The sequence below is a fragment of the Manduca sexta genome, chromosome 26 (genome assembly GCF_014839805.1).
Source record: "Manduca sexta isolate Smith_Timp_Sample1 chromosome 26, JHU_Msex_v1.0, whole genome shotgun sequence".
NCBI classification, from domain to species: Eukaryota; Metazoa; Arthropoda; class Insecta; order Lepidoptera; family Sphingidae; genus Manduca; species Manduca sexta.
The window spans coordinates 16,010,358-16,033,746 of NC_051140.1; the positions used below are offsets into that span (position 1 = coordinate 16,010,358).

The 23,389-nt window shown below is 33.4% G+C and overlaps 3 protein-coding genes across 4 annotated transcripts in view; 1 reads left to right on the plus strand and 2 right to left on the minus strand.

Moving 5' to 3' along the window:
* LOC115450832 (folliculin-interacting protein 2) overlaps positions 1-9,688 on the minus strand; it is a 42,710-nt gene extending 33,022 nt beyond the window's left edge. Inside the window, exons 1-2 of one of the 2 annotated variants that reach the window (XM_037443683.1) lie at positions 9,479-9,688; positions 7,598-7,787 (exon numbers count right to left, since the gene is read on the minus strand). In XM_037443683.1, coding sequence (XP_037299580.1) covers positions 7,598-7,787; positions 9,479-9,555 — 267 coding nt within the window. In that variant the 5' untranslated portion in view covers positions 9,556-9,688. Of the gene's footprint in view, positions 1-7,597; positions 7,788-8,943; positions 9,225-9,478 lie in introns of those variants that run through there. The other variant, XM_037443684.1, reaches the window with a different exon arrangement.
* An 84-nt stretch (positions 9,689-9,772) lies between these two features.
* Positions 9,773-11,581, plus strand: LOC115450831 (bifunctional peptidase and arginyl-hydroxylase JMJD5). Its single transcript, XM_030178948.2, has one exon. The coding sequence runs from the start codon at positions 10,303-10,305 to the stop codon at positions 11,500-11,502; it is 1,200 nt and encodes a 399-aa protein (XP_030034808.2). The 5' UTR covers positions 9,773-10,302; the 3' UTR covers positions 11,503-11,581.
* Positions 11,582-11,913: 332 nt separating this feature from the next.
* LOC115450830 (isovaleryl-CoA dehydrogenase, mitochondrial) lies at positions 11,914-22,201 on the minus strand. Its single transcript, XM_037443686.1, has 9 exons — positions 22,006-22,201; positions 20,532-20,658; positions 19,845-19,923; positions 19,652-19,757; positions 18,651-18,812; positions 13,731-13,886; positions 13,355-13,546; positions 12,976-13,144; positions 11,914-12,160 (listed from the first exon to the last, which is right to left on the minus strand). Exons 1-9 carry the CDS (start codon positions 22,126-22,128, stop codon positions 12,027-12,029), a joined length of 1,248 nt encoding a protein of 415 aa, XP_037299583.1. The 5' UTR covers positions 22,129-22,201; the 3' UTR covers positions 11,914-12,026.
* Between the last annotated feature and the right edge of the window lie 1,188 nt (positions 22,202-23,389).

Consider the following 23,389-nt stretch of genomic DNA (forward strand, 5'->3'; position numbering starts at 1 on the left):
AACTACAACAATCATAATACAAACTCTTTTAATGCTCTAAAGATTTCAAAACAACAACGGAGAATTATTATCAGTCATGTGATTAATTTGAATAATCATCGACCTCGAGTGACTTCCTCGCCGGATCGAGGAGGCTTCCGCATCATTCGTGCATTTAAGATGTAATAACTCATATATCATCTACTTCAAAGATACGATATATTTGAAGTAGTTGATATACGAGCATATCTGAATCGCATTCTGGTGTCCGGAAAAACTGGCTTCAAACAGACTGTTACTGCACTATAAATTCTTTACGGGACGTTAGACAAGACTCCATATCATCAAATGTTTAGCAGCAAAATTAACCAACATAATAAATGTTGGTTGTCAACGGTGGGGGGGATGTGTATAATGAGAAAATGTCCAACATTATTACGTCTTGATATAATAAATTAATAGAAAACTTGAGACAATTTTCTTCCTGCATACTTCCTGACGTTCACTTAACTCGCATTAGAGACAATAGACTCTATCTCCCCAACTGGTCGACAAATACAATAAATGTCAATTCAAATTGATTGTCACCATTTAAACACTATCGAGTTAATGTGGTACAATCGGACACCTGGGTGACAGCAGATATATTCTCGCTACAACTAAATGTGCCCAATTGTATTCATTCTGTTCACGTGATCTGAATGGTACAATTCCTGGTTATACTCAACGCTTATAGTACAAAATTACCATCTATCATGTTGAAACTGGATAATAGAGACAAAGAACAAAGGACTTGTCGAAGGTTTTTTATATCTTTGTTTGCAGCATCCGCTCTCATAAAAAATGAGGCTTTTCGTTTCCTGGTTTGTTCCGCTACGGGTCTAATTCAGAAATGACTGCAAAAAGTAGGTAATTTAACATTCATGAAAGTTTATATGGACTCGTAATTCCAACGTTGGAATAAAACCGAAGTTCCACACAAAGCCTGTAATAGAAGAAACTTCAAAGGCAATTACTTCCAGACAAGAAATAATAATCACGCAACACGCAAAGTTAACATCAAATATTTTAGATCACATATCGTACGAACATTACTATAAATATGGGTTTTAAAAAGTTTAAGGCCGACATACAATACCAATTTATCAAAATACGTAGTTACAGCGAACAAGTAGAAAACAATATATTTTTACAAATTCACAAATAATAAAAAATAACAATGAGTCTTTTTATCTGTTTTATTTTAATAAGATACTGGTTTAGTCTTATTTTAGATACTTTGGAAATGTTTTTCCTTACTACCATGTAATTGCACGTTTTATGTTGTTCGAAGACAGACGTTCTTCACAGTTAATATTATATGTTTATGCCTCGCAATTTACTTATTTCAGCAATTTAGTATATATTCCAACTCCATACACACAAACAACACTAACAAAGGCTGTTTAAATTGTAGGATTTCTTAAAAATCTGAAGATGACCATAGCAGCGATTCTGAATTACGTGCAAAGGTCAGGCTATAATTCTTTCCAATCCATAGTCATTTTTGGTGATGTAGAAGCATATTCCTATGGGTTCAAAGTCACCAGTTTTACTCGAGATGATACGATTGATAGGAGAGCCAAACAGTGTAGAGTTGTCTAGCTCGTGCGTTATATACTGTCTACTGAACCATAGACTATGCGCTCTTTGTGATTCTACAAGCATCATTTGGTGATATAAGAGCAAAATTGTTGGTGAGTGCTAAATTTGCTGTTATTGCTCTTCGATCGGGAATGACCTAACATTCATGTGACAATCTACTATCATCATAAGAAATTTTATTCCACAGCAATATATAACCAACTTCTAAGCACAAAATAAGGCAATGGACAAAAATTCTTAAGGAAAGCAAAAACGTGGTCATCTCAAACAAACCTAGTGATGTCTTGTGATCAATAGAGCAAAAAGTATTGGGAAGACTTGGAGCGATATCAAATGAGAAGCTCAAGAATGATCGAAATTGTGTCACTGTGGGAGCCCCTGCCCCACCCAGAAGACATAAATGATGAGACACGGAGTCAAAAGGAAAAGAAAGGGTATCATTGTTTAGGTGTATGGTTTTTTACTGTTTACGGTTAAACTACATACGTAATTTTGTTCAATGTTATATAATTTTTTCGTCTCCAAAAAGGTGATTACAGTGGTTAAAAATATACCGATTTGAGTCACACCTCTATAAACAACCTTTATATTCAGAATTTATTAGCAATAAATCATATAAGTGTATAATATGATATGATAATATGATTTACAATACCTTCAAAGGCATCACAACGGTTAATTATCACTTGCAAAAACGCGTGGCGAGAGTATATTTTTAGACGCATCATGTGACTGCGCCTGAACCACACGAGCCTTATAGGCACTTACGTTTATAGTCAATGCAAAATTATCGACACATTGTGAATGTACATCGCTTTGATGGTCATAATTGGAATATTGACTCTATTTTCTTTCTTTATTCAATCGTGTAAATATAAATATTCTAAAATGGTTATTCTCGTCCACTATATATTGTTGACAAAGATGACATTAATATTTTATGACTTGTGGTGAATATTAAAAAAATTAGGACCTAATTTATAAGATTTCGATCATTTTTGACGTTATGTTAACATTCCTTAAAGTAATACAAAATACTTGTCTATTTTTGCACGACTTCACAATTGCGCCCAACCCATCAGCACATGTGACGTCCAATTAATACAAAGCTAAAATTACAGATCTCGCCTCATCAACGCCACTTACGGGAGCGTTCATATAATCGAAAAGGCTAACTCTTAAGTGGTCTAAATTTAGACGCGCAACGAGTAAGCCGCGAATTGAGAGTCTTGTGACCGCATCGTATGTCAATTGATAGTTTTATTTTTAAACCTCATATCTAAAGTGTCGCTCACACTTGCAAACCAACAGAGTTTGTAAACAACGCGTGACATAATCAAAATATTAGCGATTGTCTCCTTATCGGTGTATTTATGTATTGGTTGTGTATGAAACAAATGTGTCAACTGTGAATGATGAACTATTTTCGAATTCGATGCACGTTGCTACTCGAATATCACATCAGATAAAACTGCACTCGAGTAATCACAAAGGAGTTCATGAGACACTGAGAAATTGATCCCGAAATTATATAAAATTTAAATTTCAAAAATTGTATCCTTTAGTTTTAAGCATCATCAGCTCCTACAGTCCCAGAAAAATCGTGCATGCGCTGTCGACCTTTGCGATAACAAGAGGGTGTTTAGAAAAGAAGGAGAAGCCGCTTCAACAATGTATGCCTTTATAATTAGAATACTTAATTTATTTAACTGGCTTACAAATTATTCTTCCTTAATAACCGGTGTTATTTGTTTGTAAACACTAACCACGGTTTTATCGACCATAGCTAATCTAAACTGTAACTCGTCCTACAGTACCAAATTGTACATCACAGGTTAATAGACTTTAAAGGACGGTCATTGTGTCCACACGCTAGGTACCCGAACAATGAAAGTGCAGACATTACCTGCTTCCCTTAACAATTGCAGACTATCAATATTTTAGTCATAGAAGCCACGCAAGACTCCAGTCATAAAGAAAGTTGTCACTTACTTACATAAATAGCTATTCAATAAATGCGGTTTGTATATTTTACATTTTTACAAAGCAAACGTTCGCGTTTTACTTTTTTTAGTTTATGCTATCATAGTAAACAGTTTTAATAGTGTGTTTTAGTGGTCCTTACGATAGCTTAAGGTCCATAACTTATCCCACGCCCTATTCAAAAGTGTTCTTAGATCATGGGACAGAGTAATGTCAGTATAATTGGTAACGTTTCAGTAGGTAACAACATAGATCTAAGATCGCAAATCCACTTATTTCTTCAACATCTATACCATAAAATAATATTATACATATCTTTGAATATAGATAGGTGTCGGACCTACAGCGGTGATGTACTTTCCAAATGTTACCCCAACAATGACGCAATGGAAAGGTCAGGTGCTATCACGTGATTTATTTCATTTATATCATTTATCTACAGACGCTTTTGTGGCCTTCGTATCCGCTTTGTATTCCCAATTTTTTGAGGATCTTACTACTGCATATAAATACTGAAAATATACGTGAATGAAGAAAACAGAAGCCATCTAAAATCACATTAATATTATAAAAAAATCTTATTATGAGTTATTTTGTGCATAAAAAAATACTTCAAAATTGGTATACCAGTTACATGGAGATTCAGTGAAGCGAAACTCATCACCGCATGGAATCCTGACATTGAACGACTTACAACCGAAAGTACTATCACCAACTCGGTGACGTAAAAGTTTACAGCTATCGCGGCTCACGTGATGCGGATTTCGAAACTATACAAACACAGCTTACCCAATAATAAACACTCAATCAAGAGAAATCCCGATTGATGGATATAATAAATAGTCATTTTCTAACGATTCTGAAACTTTATGATGGAATAAAAATAATGGGGCAGAAGTGATGTTGACCGGTGGTGACCTAGTGCGCTATTTCAGTAGGGAGTCGTATAATTACAAGCGAGGCCATTCCAAGATCATGGTAGACGAAAAATCTATTAATAACTTATTATTAATATTAGTAATATATTAGAAATTATAGGCAACAAAGGACATTAAGGTTATGGAATAGACTGTGTCCAGGAATTAGTGGATACAGAAATAAATAACATTTTATGCTATTTTTAACTTTAATAAAACACAATTTTTAAAACATACAATGAGCTAGCGAAACGACCTGCAGTTTGCAGTGTCAGCAGGCAACATGGCACCAACCGACTTTCTAATCAGTTGCAAGTGCCAGATGTGCATGAATTGCGAACGGGAGCGAAACACGTGACGCGGTTTTGCGAATGTGTCAATTAAAACACAAATGAATGCGTAAAAGTCACGTGCTCCCGCCGGGCGTTCCGCTGCGTGCCAACAGATGGCAGCGGAAAGAATTATAGTTTCCGCAATGCTACTACAATGTTGACGAACTCTGGCGTACAGGTAGGAAACCGTTATATACTTAGGGTAATGATAAATTATATATCGCGTTTTTCATGAAATACAACAAAGTTTAAAATAGTTACAAAACAATAAGAACTGTTTTTAAACAACCTGGACCCTTATTCTGTATGATAGTGTGAACGCGTAACGCGGCCGTGTCATGTTATCTTCGAGAAATGTGCGTGGAATGGTATTCTGTAAGCTAAATTTCTATAGTCCTAAACATGATGCGTTGTGTTCCGTGCTTGTTACACACTTTTAAAATAACGTGCGGGATAGAGAATAAGGTCCCTGAATGTATCCAAATCACTTAAAATAGTAAATGTTGTGTACCTTATATTATGGTTTTTATACTTGATTTATATTGCAAGATAGAGTACATTCCCAAAATTTCGGTTGAATGCTATTACTGTTTGGCGAAGCAAAAGGTCCTCTGGTATGCGTGGAATTGTCTTCCCTATGCTAGAAATATGAAAGTTGTGCGTTTATTGTAGAGTCGAAAGGTTGGTATAAAAAATCCATTAATCATACAAAAAACATAATTTTTACGACACAATACGATAAAAATATATAACGGTGATATACCAACATATAAGAGAAATATTTAAATAAGTCATTACTAAGCATTAGGTTTCTGTACCCGAAATATTTAATTTTAGATTTTCGTTTATGTGTTTTACACACATACATAGTCAGTGGCACAACTGTTGCACCCACTTCCCGCCATATGTATTCCGTCCCATGATATGTTAGAGGCGAGCCTGTCGCCATATCGGGCACAAACTCTAGACACCGGGCTTATACTGAGTAGAAAAACCCACTGTCACCTTGCCCAACCCGGAGTTCAGACCCGAGACCACAGTACTGCTGTCGTATCGTAATACCACTAAGGCAATCAGTTATGTATATTTGGCTGGTCCTTATTTAGAAACCTTACTGTCTAGTATTTAAAATAGTTATAAGTTACCTACTACAATAATTTAAATTCCATTCGAAACGATATTTAACCCGAGTATCCGGATTCAATAAACCGATTCAATCTAGAAATTCGGGTAGAGCTTTATAAACTGATTAAATAAGACATGAAAGTTTCCATTGGAAGAAAGCCATTTTGGAGGTAGAAATGTGGGAATTAGTATTGAGGCTTTGAGTTGTTAAAATGTCTGTCTGCTCATTTTTATCTTTTTTGCCCAAAAGTACGATTCCCGATAATCTATCCATCATTTTTGGACTTAAAAGATAAAAAATAAGTTTGTTCCTAATGTTGCCGCGTTGGACTCGCTATATACACGATAGAATTCTCATTCGACGGAATATTATCAGCGAATCAGTAAATAGTAACAAATGTCTTAGACTAAGGTCTTGAGCTTTAATCAAAAAGTATTAAGTACCGACATATTTCTGTTACTATATTAATAATAATTAAGTAATTTATTATCTATATTTTTTTTGCGTTATAACATTTCTGTATGCTTTCTAATTTCTATCTAGATTATGACTGATGCATTAGAGGCCCAGATATTATAGTCACTAATGGGACATTAAGTAGGTACCACACAAATATCGTTTTGCATCTAATATTCGTCGAAAGCGTTATTGCAGTCATATAATAAAATAGTCATATCAAGGGTTAAAAGGCTAATTGACTTAAGCTACTTTTTTGCGACACAAGTTTCATACATATTTAGAATCAACACTTATTTCTGTTTTTTTTTTAACCTACTTAAAAACTTTCGAAATAAAATGTCGGTTAAGTCAATTAGCCTTTTAGCCGTCGATATATAAAATTGTTTTTTTTAAGGCCGAACAAAGAACATATTTCCTCCTCGCTGGAGGGCAAGCAATACGTAAAAGGCAATGAACCCTGCGCGCTGCATCGGACCGAGCATGCGGTCCGACCGGCCAGCTCTCTCAAAAACTTTACGAATTGCACAGCCCTCATACAGAAAAACCAGTAACTGACATACGGTACATTATTACGGTATACCGTTTTTAATGCCCCTGTTGACATTGTCGTGCAAAACCACGATGAACACAGTATTGAGGTATAGTTATAAAACTGTACATAGACATTTACCATGAGCTAATTATATTAAATAAAGTTGTGCGTGTCATATGGGTATGATATTTTTATGCAAAATATATTATGCGCCGCCCGTTACAAAAATGGAGCTATAATTCCCTGAATTCTGCTGAATTCCCACACAAATAAGAAGCATCTAGAATTAAGAATCGCAACAAAAAAAATCCCCTGTGAATAAATTGTATAAGTTAATGAATTACAATTAAATATCTTGTTCAACCTATAGGATTCTGATAAGTGAGAAATTGGATAATTGTAATAAACTATAATATGTGTCACTGGGAAGACAAAAGTTCATTAGTTCTTGGGATTAAACAGTAGGGATGCTTGTTGGGCATTAGATAAATTAAGGATGAACCTTCAATACAATAATTATTCTTTTTTATAATAAAGAGACAAGTTAAAGTGTAAATCGCATTAACATTTGTGTTACATCAACACTGTTTAAAAATATGTTAGTTACTATAATAATTAAACTCACCAAATAACTGAATCCATTTGAAACCTCCACAATGCATGGGGCCTCATCAGTTGGCTTGATGTTTGGCTTGTCATTTTTGCCTGCAGGCACTTTCTGTATAGCTGATGAATCAAAAAGTAGCTTCCTTCCCCTCCAGTCACACTCCTTAAATAGAAGCAATCTCACTTGCTCCGGATTTATTTGGCATGACCTAACGGGCAAAATAATACATAATTTTTTTTTTATCACTATAACTGAGACACAATAGAAGAAGGAAAATATTGTGGAAATCAATCAGTATCTACAATGTATGTTAAATAGATTAATTTATATGTAATCTTCTTCATTAAATATAACTTATGTAGGAAATTATAAAACTTTTTACAATATTTTTTTCCATTCTCTAATTATAATTTGTAATTTTTCAGATATATTTTGGCTGAAATTGTATGGAACACAGTGAACCCAATTGACAATATTGTCTGACTAGTGACATATTTGGAACTCTTGGTATAAACTAAGTTATTCTAAGGAAATAAGTAAATTATTTTCTTGAGAAACTTATGTAATTACCAAGAGTAATAAATTTTTAAAAACTGTTCATGTTACAAAATTTAAATTTGTTATATCGTTTTTAATGTTTGGTTGTGATCTAACAATGACATTCTAGTTCCAACATGAAATATATTTTTTTAATAAAAGCAACACAAAGTATTCCAAAATTTCCCTTTTTTTAATATTTTTTACATTACTAAAATATACAAATTTATAAATATTAAGCAGCAAAGATAATGCATACAAACATATGGTATATACTAACAATGAGTAAGAGAACTATCAAAATACTATAATTAATGATAACAGAATCTAAGAATCACTTGTCACAGAGCAAATAATAAAATTATCATCATTTATCACTAATAATCATCATGTTAGACTGTAAATTAGTTTGAATGGTTCCTGCATCCTAGAGTAAACACATCACTGGACCATTTGCAAACATAATATTTGCACACTAGTTCAGTTTCACAGACAGCCTGGGTCTCAACACGAAGTAAACAATGCAAAAACTTTCTCTTATACTGCACTGGCAAGTTGTTTAACTTTATGCTCAGGTGAGTTGTACTGAACTGATGAATCATTCTGTTAAAACAGATATATAACCACAAATATATATCCAGTGTATCATTGTCAAAGCATCAACAGTAATCACTGTACAAAATATAATTATGACACTACAACACCAACAAGTTCACACTGCTTGAAACCTACCACAACAGAGTATATACTGACTCTGACATCTAAAAGACTAGATACAACTAGCTATGCGGCCTATGATAATTAACAAGATAAAATAAATATGTTACCTAAATTTCATCTTATTTCATACTCGCTTCAGCTGTGAACACAGCTGTTTACCACAATGTAAAATGTGACAAAGTGATGATATAAATCTGTGTCACATACACACACAAATACAACAAATAATGCAGCAGTAATGTTATAAATGTAAAGTTCACACTAAATGCACAGCGACACACGTCGGGCGGCGGACGTGCGTCCGGTTTAAGTGGAATGTGCTAGTGTACTAGCTAAGTTGGATTGTAAATAAGTAAACACTGAGCGCGACCCGCCCCTCTCACCGAGTGACGTGATCGGCCGCGAGTCGCGCTCGCCTACGCCCGCGGCCCTCGCCCCGCGCAGTTATTACATGCTCGCCACGGCCTGCGCTGGGCTGCCAGAAACGCGTGCGTCACAGCTGCAGACGTGAAGACCACGTCCGTGCCTTCAGACGGACCAGATAACGGCACGGGTGTGCACTACGGACGTCAACCCCACTGGCATATGCCAGTCCACTCAAAAATAGAAATAACATGAATGAAAAGGATCCTTATGACGTACCTGCCCCGGTTTCGTACTTCACGATTGTCTGAATCGAGTTTTCTCTTTAAAGAAAATAGTTTATCGAATAATGCCATTGCGTCACATATAATATTTCACGACATTCTCGGCTCCGGATTTACCTGGCATCTTTGCATGTACCCGATTACGACCAGGTTATCGAAAACTTTTTAAAACACTTAATTTGTAAATAATCTGTCAGATCACGTGCAAAAGTCATATGATTGACCATAGACAATAATGTTCTTCTTCTACAAAAAGGTCAAGGTCAGTGAAAGATATTCGTTTGATTTATTATTTTTAAAAAGTAAACTCTCGAATAATTAAATAAAAAATTATTTAATTAAAACTTGTAATAGCAAACAGCAATCATAAAATTTAACTGTTATATTACGTAGAGCAAAATAGTTGGTAAAATTCTGCCTGGCAATAGACAAAATAGAATCGTCTTCACTAACACAGCATAATATATATTTTGTGTTATATGTTATTTCAAATTATTTTTTATATTTGTGAATTCTGTGCGCTATTATGTAATATCACTTCTTTTTCCACTTCTCATATCTATCAAAACTCTAATAAAAGAGTGTGAAACGAAATATTGTCTGCGAAATTAGAATTAGGCAGCATATTCCCTGATTTTAGCCAATGAAAAAAATAAAGAATAAATGTCAAAACTTAAACTTCAAATCTTTCAAGTCGATCATACTTCATTTCAATTAAATAGTGTCAAACTTTGGTGTCAAATATTATTGGATGAGGTTATGTTATTATTTATTTGACCCTTGTAAGTTAAGTGAATACCTAAATTTCTGCAAAACACAATGGTTACATGCCCAGACATTCGCTCTAAATTAGAAAACTTTACACCAATTGTGACCTCAGCAATGAGTGAAGTGTCGGAACTTGATATTGGTTGTAAGACTTTGCTTTTCAATTATATTGAAAAGCGATCTGTCAATCCGTCTGATATTATAAGTATACAAGCCGTTATTGACTACATGCACGAGAAAATTAACATTGGAAATTGGAAAGAAGTTAGAATATTTTTAAGGAAAACAATAACCATTGCCTCATTTTTCAAACTCACTTGTTATTTAGAAAATTGTAGTGAATTGTCTGAACGTGTGTTTAGAGAATGCTTTAAAATTATAGATTTCGGTATATTATTCGGATGCCCAATTGATAAAGAACCAACCTTATTACAAAAATGTGCAGAGATAATTAATACTTTATGTCCATCACTTGACAATAGTCTTATTGAAGCTCCGAATATAGAGCAAAGTACAGTGAGAGAAAACAATAATAGCAACACTACTCCTATTCCGGTCATTGACTGTCCAAGCATGGAACTATTTTATAAAAACTATATATTAAAAGAAGAACCAGTCATTTTAGATAATTGTATGAAGCACTGGCCAGCATTATCAAAATGGAAAGACCAGAACTACTTCATGAAACTTGCAGGAATGAGGACAGTTTCCATTGAAATAGGTAACAAATACACAGACTCAGATTGGACACAAAAATTAATGACGATTGGTGATTTTATTAAAAATCATATATGTCATGAAAATGGGCCAACCGGCTACTTAGCTCAGTATCAACTATTTGATCATATCCCAGAGTTAAAGAAGGATATAGTGGTTCCTGAATATTGTTGCTTTTCAGACAGTGAGGATCCTGTAGACATCATGGCTTGGTATGGACCGAAAGGAACCATATCTCCAATACACCATGATCCAAAGAAAAATTTACTGTCACAGGTAATAGGGGAAAAACAGTTATTTTTATTTTCTCCTCAAGATTCTGAGTATCTGTATCCACATGACCATCAATTGCTGAATAACACAGCAAGAATAGACCCAAGACAGCCTGACTTGGACATCTACCCCAAATATAAGCATGCCAAGCCATATTATTGTGTATTGAAACCTGGACAAATGTTGTACATACCCCCAAAGTGGTGGCACTTTGTTGAATCTTTATCATTAAGTTTTTCAGTTAGTTTTTGGTGGGAATAAATTTATTACAATAAGACATGGATTAAATTGTTTAAACTTTGAGATTAAACAGTAAAGCTGTGTAAAGATACTTATTTAAACAGATATGTAATCATCCAACTTATCAGGATTGCATAAGCTGGGAGTCCAGAGTCTGACATCAAATGCTTCTAGACAGAGCAGTCAGAGTGCATTATATGTTGACAATTTAACACACTTTAGTATAATATAAAAATGACTTAATATTTAAAAGGGATTTTTTATATTTAATTTGTTGGTTCTATGAATATTTCTGCCAATCCATTTATTTGTACTGTAACATTATAAATCTTTTTTTGTAAAGTTTTTATATTTTTAACATATAAAAACTTTACACAAATTCCAGACAATAGAAATAAAAGCTGCCATACAAGACTATGCTAAAAGACTCTGTATAATAATATAAGCTTTAATTTGTCAGTAAATATGTGTAAATAGATCATACATTTGTATTATACGAAACTAAGTGTGTAATAAAATATAATTTATTATCCAATAAAATGCTTTTATTTATATTCATTGTTCAATGCTCGGCCAATGAGCATTCTCCTAACTTCAGATGTGCCAGCACCAATCTCATACAACTTCGCATCACGAAGTAACCTGCCTGTTGGGTAGTCGTTGATGTAACCATTTCCACCTAAAACAACCATAAATTACAATAACATACTACAACATTATAGGTACACTTAGATAGTAAATAGGTATTTAACGATATTCGCACAACGCGTTATGCAACATTATTTTTTTTATTTAAAAGGTAAGTATTTTAGCGTCTTTCCGGTATTTTGCGTAACATAATTTTGAATACTTAAGGATTAGAAAAAAAAAATCATTTTAGAGTAACACAACTTTTTGAGGGGGGTGCGGAGGCGTAAAGGAAAACGTTATAGCGAGTTACATGGGGTGGTGGGGGATCAAAAATTGCGTTACATAATACTTGAACGGCCCCTTATCAAACGTTAAAATTAATTTTACAATAACGAATCTATTGACACGGGTACATATCAAAAGTATAATCGTTTCGTTTAAATTATCATATCTGTTATCTGTTAGTTGGTACCCGACGGGGATGTTTGTCGGCTATGAGCAAGTAAGTCGAGAATCATAACATGTGGCCACCGGTATTACGATCCTTTCTGTTTACGTATTTACTAATTAGTAACTACATATTTTTGAGTTGCTTTTAAATCGCATGTTTTCCCCACTCCGTTTGAGTAGCTCATTCGTTTAATTGTTATGTCGTCCAACCGGATTAAGGCAAGGCTGGCAAACATCCGCTACAACGCCAAAGTAATCGTAGACATGTTATCGATATTCCTTACCCTCTAGAGAACGCATTGAAGCTCGTTGCTCTACAGTAAAGTTGTAACTTCATTTCACTTTATCTTAAGAAGGTGGCATGACCTCGGCTATTCGTGCAGTAAACAACTGTTATTATACAGACATATTTACCAAGAATTTGTATGGCGTCCAAAGCCACTTGCGTTGCTTTTTCCGCACAATAAAGGATGACGCCGGCACAATCCTTGCTATTGACGTGACCCTCATCGCACGCTTTAGCTACGCTGTATAGGTAGCTTCGGCAAGCGCTCAAGGTTGTATACATGTCCGCCATTTTACCCTGAATCATAAAAATATATTATGTAGGTAGTTTATTCCAACATGTGCTCTTTGTGGGTAGGTAACAGAAGTTATGCACTTTGGTCCTTCGACTTCGACTACAAATTTAACTCCCGATTATCATTTATCAATCATTGCGTAAATTTTACGGTAGGTAAGTAATTATTTTATGATTCTTGAGGCACAGAACGTAGAAAACTAAATCACTTGCCTGTAGTAACTGAAATTCTCCAATGTTTCTTCCAAATTGTTTCCTCGTGTGAGCATATTCGAAAGAGACGTCCACAGCGGCTTGCATTAGCCCAACTGGACCCGCGGCTAATACTAACCGTTCCAAATCTAATCCTGACATAAGCACGTAAACACCTTTGTTTTTCTCCCCTAAAATGTTCTCAGCTGGTACCTGAAAATGATTCAATTAAATAGTTATTAATAATACGTAGTAGGTATTAAAAAATCAAACCTGGCACTTGTCCGCTAGGTACACTCGAAAGTTTTAAACCAGAAACATAACAATGACTAGAACTATCAACTATTTAAAAAAAAAACGAAAATGTAAAGATAGAACCAAATTAAATGACAATTACCTTGCAATTCTCAAATACCAATTCACATGTGTTAGATCCTCTCATTCCGAGTTTGTCTAATTTTTGCGCTGTTGTAAAACCCGGAAAGCCTTTTTCAATTAAAAATGCCGTGATTCCGTGTTGTGGTTTACTTGTAAGATCTGTTTTAGCGTAGACCTGAAAATTATAATTGAAATTTTGGTTACAATCTTTAAAAAAAATGCCAGTCGCAGTCTTTATTTTATCTACTAAGTACCTATAAATAAAAAAAACATAAATGAAGTCTAATATTACTAATTTGATTCGGCCATCGGCTGGCGACACTCTTGCGCATGATTTAAGCGTTATATCTTCGATTTATAATCTGTTGTCGTCAATAGAACATTGGCTGAAAGACTAGCATTTTTAACATTTAGTATAAAACTGAACATTGAACCATAGTTACACTAACGTAGTTGGGTGAATATTTGACATGTGCATATTACGCGGCTCTAAGCAAATAACTACCTAGACAAATATTATTAAATGTTTTTTTTTATTTTTTCTAAAGCTTGGTTCCTGGTCTATATGTGCATGTGGAAAACATATCCGTATTGTAATAAATAGAAAAGCTATCCTCAAAAACATGCCTTAAATCTAATTACCATCCGTGTCACAATTTCCAAATTTTAGCAATAAATGTGCGAAAAGTAGTAAAAACCTTTTTGAAGATCGTATTTTTTAAACTATTCAGATAATAGAATACATACTCTACAAGCTACCCAAATTACAAACTATAAAGAACACTTTAATATTATTTTTAACCACTTCAAAATTTGTCCCAACACATTGTTCTACCTACCATTTGTTGAAATAGTCATAGTGTTAAAACTTAAACGGAACGTGTCGGTGCCTGTTTGGTTTATTCTGCGGCTAGAGCTGAGTTTCCTCTCGCGACTCAAGCAGATTATACATCAAGATTTGGTTACACGGCAGCTGCAGCTCGTATTTATCGTCGAAAAAAAGCGTTTGTCACAAATTTTTCTCATTTCCGTTTGAGCTTGCTGTGGTAAGTCTGTGTTGCTTATTTACAATTTGGATTAACTATAATTATCGTCATAAAAAACTGTCCCGTTTTATGGTTTCTTAAATTATAAAGTAGTATAAAGAATGTTTCATAAAATAAAATGTAGCAAAAACTACTTACCGTCGTTATAATTACCGTGTTTACCGTTTGAATTTTGGTAAACGGTAATTGGCAATAACAAATTGTAATTAGTATTGCGTAAAGTTGAAGTAAACAAAAATGTATTATTATCGTATTTTATACTTTGTTTATATAAACTTAAGACTATAAACGTTATTTGATCCCTAAAAAGTAAATAATAGTATAAAGAGTTATGCAATTAATGGTTTAATAAATTCTTATATTAGGAGAGTTCACTAATAGTTTTTTTTATTTTATTAGCTTTGAATGAAGAGACGAGCCCTCCATTCCCCTGATGGTAAGCGATACGACAGCCTATAAACAGCAGAAACACCATCCAACACGTTGAATTACAAAGTATAGTTTGGTATTCCACTGCGCTCGCTATCCTGAGACAAGAGATGTTAAGTCTTAGTATGTCCAGCAGTTATACTGGCTACAATGTCCTTCAAACCGAAACACAACAGTGACTACACACTGCTGCTTGGCGGCAGAAATAGACATTGCCGTGGTACCTAACCAGGCGGACTCTCACATATGAGAGACCTACCACCAGTCAATAGAAGTTTTAGATAACATGAAGGTAGCTCTCTTGAGTGTCTATTTCTGCTGCCAGGAAACAGTGTGCATGCACTGTTGTGTGTCAGTTCGAAGAAAATTGTAAACAATGTTATTACAGGGCGGGCATCTTGAGACTTAATGCCTTATGATTTCTCAGGATGACAACCGCAGTGAAGTATCACACAGTACGTTGTAATTTAAAATTCCAGGTAGACTTGCTACTGTTTATGGGTGATTGTATCGCTTACCATCTCACTGTTTTTGAATTTAAAGATGCCTGGGAATAAAAAAATCTAATCAAGAAGTATAAGCAAAAGCCTTGAGAATTGTCCTTAGAAGTAGATACACAAAAATTAAAGCTGATCCTATTATTATACGCCCAGGAAAAACAGAAAGAAAATTAACGAAAAAAACGAAGAGCACAGAAAAAAATATTATCAGCTTAAGAATTAACACCAAGAGCTAGAAGACTGCAAAGTAAGAAATGTTAAAAAGATTTTACATCTATTGGAATTGTTATATGAAAACTAAAATCAACTAAAAATAATATTTTGAACAAGTCGCATGTAAATGTATTTCTTAATTAAGGTTATGAGATAAACTGATAAATTATAACATAGGAAGTTAAAAGATATTTAAACTTGAATTAGTATCAGAATCATAATATTTTTGAACAACAGGACATCCAGGGTCTTCTGACAGATCGTCCAGCACAAGAGTTTCACTAACCCAACTCATCAATAATAGTTTCTTTATTCATAGTATTAGTAGATTCATTTTTGCTATCACATTGTAATTTTCCGACATACTTAGTATCAGTGGCGAAGGGTGAAATTTTTCAAAAGGTAACCCGGTGTAAAAAAATTGGCGTCAGTTAAGATATCGGGGCAATTTATTGGAAAATAAAAACGAAGACAACGAATTAGTCTTGAATCGAAATCGACAAACATTGACATGCCTACTAAATTACCTATTATGCGTAAATAATTGAAACATCCATAAAATCGAACAATAAACGTGGATAATTCCCCTTCCAGTCATCACAAATATAAGTACCTACGTATTAATTTGTTATAACAGGAAACAAAAGTAAGTATTCAAATTATAACCATACTACGTAGTACCTATGATTATCTGTTTATTTTCAAAATAAACTGTAAGTAAATGTAATTTCTCCTTATAGAAATAGCTATCACGATCGCCAAACAGACCAACAGTTTAAATGCACCTACATGATAAACTTATATAATTATCAATTTAAATAATCAAGAAAAATTATTCGTTAATTTTTGATTGTAGCGTGGTGATATTTTAAATTCAGTAAAATATAATATTTATTTTCTTCTAACAAACATTTTGTGTCTGAAATCAAAAACTTTCAGATCTACTTCAAATATTTAACCATCTAAATACTAATATGTGAAATCACATACTAATAATATACTTACGTAAAGGTAGACATTAACTGATCACAAAGTAGTTAGTTATTTCCATTATAATACACTTTTATTTGTAGTTTCTAAATAAACAAAGCGCTGGTAACTAAATTACACACAACTATCAAAAAATAAAATGAATATGACAATTTACAAACACCGCAACTTGGTAGCATAATAAATTATGACATTTGAAGGGCGTAAAAAGCGACAACTATACAAAGTCGGTTAACGTGAAGCCGAACTAGCTCGGGTTACCTTTGCCCATATCTTCCGCGCGATTTCGACAAACACTGGCATAGAAAGTCATAGAAAGTGCTGCCATCTATATTAAAAAACATACTACGACATTAAGCCGCTTGACAGCGGGTTACCTTGCGCCTATAGCGTTACAATTTCACTTTGGTAACGGAATTTCTGGGGAACTAAATACAAGGTGCGCCATCTAATGTTATTTTAAATAAGTAATCGATATCGATTAAATTTAATAAACAACGGGCTAATGGCCGATAGATGTCATTATTAAGTTATCATTAATTAATAATTTAAGCTATTATAATTATTGTCCATTGTCTGATATGTTGTAATTTAAATTTACCTATTAAATATATTGTTTAGTATCACCGAAAACCTAAAAGGGAAGCCGGTGGGAATCGGCTTGTATGGACGCTTCGCCACTGCTTAGTATGTCTACAATTCATTTCCAAACACCCAAAGCAACTAGTCCCTCTGAATATCAGGTGGTCCGTCGACATTCGACATATTGTATCATTTTAGCATTATTTCCTTGAAGAATTAAGTCAAGATCAATGTTTAACGCATTTTTATAATGGATTTTCTCATTTCTGTTGATTTTAAAATATAATATTATTGTAATAATTAAACAAAACTGTTTTGTTAGATGTATTTATTTTGCTGACCAAACTCTGTTGATTATTAAGAGCAAAATCGGTTAATCATGTTGCGTTACAATTATTATATATTATAATGTTGGCAATTAGTAGATATGTTTGTTTTCAATCTTTATATATTAGAGACTTATATATAATTCATAAATATAATATATTATATAATTTTAACGGTATTTATTTATTTACTTATTACCTACCAACCACCTATTATAATTACCATTTAGCAAATATTAATTACCATTTTTCAAATACTAATTACCATATGTGTCATTTCTCATTGCCATTCGTGAACATTTTTCAAATCCAATTCCGACCTGAATATCGATTTACAGACTGTGCCTTTAATTTATATAGTATATAAATACGATAAACTTTACATCGAATCGATAAAGATCGCGATTGGGAGCAATATTTGTATTTATTTTAGGAACACCGAATATGTCTATTTTCAAATATTCACCCAGTTACACCATGGAAGCGAGATCAAAATAAGAGTAGGTATCTACATCGAATGTTATGGCGCCATTTTATATTCGCAATTGTCGCTCCCATTAATTATGAATATTACATTTTGACTGGTTTAACACAATTAAAAATAATTTGTAGTACTTATATAATGTTATCGAGGTCAACCTCTTTATAAAATATATTTTTAAAACAATCACAAAAATACTTACCTAGTAAAGACCCGATTTTTTCAATCAATTCTACATCATTATCAATAATCTGTTGGTAACTTATTTCCTCCAGTATGGATTAAATCTAAAGATATTGAGTTAAGTCATCTATCATGTAAATCCACTAAGCGATAAAGCTAAAACATAATATAATAAAAAAAACTGCTTACCACTAAAACATCAGCGTCGGGGCCATTTGTGATCCAAAACTTATTTCCGTTTAATACGTAGTAATCCCCTTGTTTCTCGGCTCGTAGCTTCATAGACACCACATCACTTCCAGCGCCAGGCTCGGACATAGCCAAAGCGCCAATATGTTCTCCTGAACATAGCTGAAGTCAGAATTATATTATTAGATAATATAATCACTTTCGCATATAATGTCGAGAGTGAAATAAAATCGGAGATTTAGGGTGATGTTATTTTTTCCTATGCTAAGATCTCGCATATTAAAGAATCTCTTCGGGCAGGAAAAGTTGTTTTAGGAAAATTCCAGAGGAACAGCTATAAGTAGGTAAGTATAGCAGATAATAACAAACACCACATAAAAGTTAGATAATACTTTTGGTAGGTACCTACAGTAAGTAGCTTTTGAGCGTTTAAAAATTCTCTCCGAAAATATCCTTTTAGAATATACGAAGACATATTTTTGCATAGTTGGGGGAAGGTCGTTAAAGATATACATGGAAATACCTTTATAGCTTGCCGTCATATAAAAGGTCCTATAGTCAAATTAAACAGTACAAAACTGGGGGATATATGAACGATTTAAGCCCTACTTAGCTTTCCACCTGGTTCCATTTGCGCAGTACAATTACTTAAAATGTGGTGGGAATGTACACAAATTAGTAATAATATAGGCCTCGGTAGCTTTATTGTGATGGATCAATTAGTCGCGTTACTAAATTAGATCGCCTTCGGAGAGGACTGGAGTGATCCATTAAATCATCTAATTGCATTTAATTAAATGAATATTAATCAATGACTACATATATAGAGACTTTAGGTACCTGTGCTTTTTATAACTCATCATCATGAATATAATATTATTGAGGCATTAATGCCTTTCTATAATTCGAATGTGTAAAACTTGCACTTAAGATAAATATGTAGGTAAATTATATAACAATTATGTTTTTGAAGTTACCAATTATCGGATTATTACACTCACCTTTGGCAAATATTTACTTTTCTGTGCGTCGTTACCATTTCTGTTGATTTGATTAACGCATAAATTTGAATGTGCTCCATACGACAATGCTATGCCTCCACTAGCTCTAAAAATAATTTCATGTTTAATTTGCAAATAAAACCACTAGCACCTACTATAAATAACAAAGATCAATGTAAGTACTAAGAAGTACCTGGATAATTCCTCCATAATGACACAATGGTCTGAATATTTTCCTCCTGTACCACCATAGTCTGGATTTGCAGTTATTCCTGAAAAAAAAAAAATATCGAGAGCATTGCAATGATCTCCATCACGAATTTAATTCCACTCTCCGCGAATTCAACCTGGTCGAAATTACCTTTCTAAGAGCATTCACCCACATTAATTGCTGAACAAATTAAACACTGCAATTCGCCGCTACACTTCAAAATAAAATAGAAGGAAAGTATTTCCTTTACTTCACACAAAAAAATTGCTTTGTTTAGGCGAAAGGAAGTTTTGAGTTTGTTGAACAATTTTTGTGGCCCTATTCCATCTATGGGAGCGTATTCGTCTTTTTGCAATTACGAGCGTTTGAATCGAATAGGTAAATAGGTATTTTTAACTCCCTTATCTTTACGAATATTGTCCTTCGAATAAAATGCCCATAACTGCAAAAAACCGGAGATGCCCACGTAGACGGAATAAAGCCTCCTGACGTTAACTAATAATAGGTGTATATTGTTAGTTAAAGCTGATGGAATCGACGGCGAAGAAAAATATTGAAAGGAAACCTCCCTTTCTATGAAATTCATTTTAAGAATGCCTAAACTTATGTTTACAAGTCAACTGTACCACTCAATTACAACAAATTATTTAAACCCCTATCTAGGCTTACCTAGTAGACCTAGATGTCCAAGTTTCTTCCAGAATTCTCTGAGCCCCTTGAAGTTATTTTCTTTATCGATTTCAGCTGCCTTTGGTGCCAACTCCTTTTGTGCAAAGTCGAAGACAGAACTCCTGAGCTTAAAAATGCAGACAAATAGAAATAATATAATTAGTCACTTTTCACCTTTGGTGTGTCGCAAAATATTAATTTTTTTTTTTGGATGTCTAACATTCGGGCAAACTTAAGAAATCATTATACTTATTTTATTCTCTTTTAAAATCCACCACTAGTCGAAATCTCGCAAAAGTATAATAATTCTGCGTCCACAGAGACTGCGTAAGAATATAACTTCACGGTTCAAGGTAACTCGCCCGTGACCGCGAGCAGCATTTTAATCACCATAAAATATTAATCCATTGAAATATTTTATGTACTTACTTATATTTTAGTAATAGCAAATAAACGAAATATGTAAGTACCTATCAAGAAGAGCTCCATAATTTTTCGAACGCATATAAAATTATGGTGTTGCTTCTTTTAAATCTCCACACGCTTGGCTGCAATACCCAGATAACAATAAACGTATTTTTCGTGTTCCACTACGACCTATTGATCGTTTATTATTAGTTTATCTTATTATAGTCGTACTTAATATTATTATAAATGTGAAAGTTTTCGATTCGTAAAAACTTTGTAAAGTTAACTACTAGTAATTACTACTGTACTTTGTAAACGAAAGCGGACTCCGCTAAACGGATTTTGGTGAAGTTTAGCACCGATAACATCGTCCTTATTTCAAAAAAGTCTTAACGCATGCATTTTTTATTTATTATTTTTATTTTGACGTTCTTTTACATTTTACCTGCAGATGCCTTATTAAACAATGTTTAGGCAATAATTAAGTGAGTCGTGTGTTGTTAGGTATTTTTCTCAGTTTAAGATCTTTTATATCCTCATAAAGTATATTACATAAATTCAATTGCTGAGAAAATTATTTATAAAATAAAATCATGATTAACTACGAACGTTGTTAGGTATTTGAATAACAATCCGGAAAACACCCATAATATTATACGGTCATTGAACGTGATCGATTATGTCGATCAACATGCAATATTGTACTGAACATTTCTTTTCCGATAACATTCATACACATTTATAACATACTAGCTTTGCTCGCGGCCTCACCCGGGTGAAGTAGTTTTCCAGGATAATTTTTTTCTGACTTACTTGATATGTATCGCTATATTATTACCAAATTACAAAATCATTATAAATGCCTATGTGTTATTCTGATGTACAACCAATATTACTCTAAAGTTTTATTCAAATCAGTTCAGTAGTTTTTCGTGAAAGAGGAACAAACATACATACATAACTAAATCCATACATCCATCCTCACAAACTTTCGCATTTATAATATTAGTAGGACTATCTAAATATAGTAAACTATTATAAAGTTTTAATGTTTCTAGATATTTACTTGCTGCTGTTCCGATGACAGTCCAAAGACGTATTCATCTATTGGATAATGTGACATGCATCGTGTGCCGGTTTTACTCGTGGATTTGTGCAAGAATTTGTTCACAACCAATCTGACTGCCATGACGAAACGTCCTCACTTTACACGCACGCGCACCACACTGATGTTGGAAGTTATAAACGTATGTATGTTTGCGAATGTATGTTATTTTATAGACGATAAGGTTTGAAATTGAAATGGTAATTATTTGAAGAATGAGTTATTATCATAATTATGTACGTAGCTGTTCGATAACAATTTATGTGATAATACATTATCGGTTAGGAATAGGACAGTTAATCGTGATTTTGTTGTCAAGGTCAACTAAAAATTATATTGTGTTTGTAGTTTGAACTTTTTGCGTAGTACTAATAATGCTCTGAGTTTCTTTTTATTCTAAGTTTGCACTTTGAAAATCGCAGCGACATACGTATAAAGAAAAGCAAGCCTAGCAATATATTAAATAATCACCTTTATAATAATTATTTTAACATCGTTGCATAATTGTGCCTAAATTTATTGACCAGATGTTAAGTAACTTTTTCTGTTTGAATGTGAAGCAATAAATTTATTTACCTATTTATAACAGTCATATGTCCATGAGTTATTTTTATTGAATAAAAGGAGTTGCAGATATTATACTTATATGTAATTGTGATAATAATGTTTGGTCTGGTGATAATGATAATCTTTAAAATTTGTAATCATTTAATTGTGTGCTATTATTTCGTAAGAATATTATACTTAAGTACTGCATAAATATTATGTTTTATATGTGATATAAGTAATGCGTATACAAACTATTGCTGCTTTAACATGAATTTCCGCGTTATCATGAAATTATGTTTCTGTTAAGTATATTATGACATTGGCGGGTTAAGTCTCTGGCTCGATTAGTTATGCTCGTGATTTTAACATTCACTTTTGTACATTCATTTTTGTGCAATTCTTGTAACTAAATTCTTTAATAAGCCATGGACGAGATCAACACTCAAGATTGTGTGCCTGTATGTTTTATTAAATAATCAGCTCATTATTTATTAATATTACTTAAGACATACATAAGCATGTCTGTATAAATCATTGACGTACTTAAGTAAATTGTATAAATTTTGTTTTAGTAAATTGGATGTTGTATTTTTTTTTGTTACCTTGAATGACTAGATGAACTTGCCGTTCGCCTGATGGTAAGCGATACGACCGCCCATAAACAGTTGAAACACTATTCAACACCTTAAATTACAAAGTATTGTTTGGTATTCCACTGCGCTCGTCATCTTAAGACATGAGATGTTGAGTCTTATTATGTCCAGTATTTACACTGGCTACAATGTCCTTCAAATCG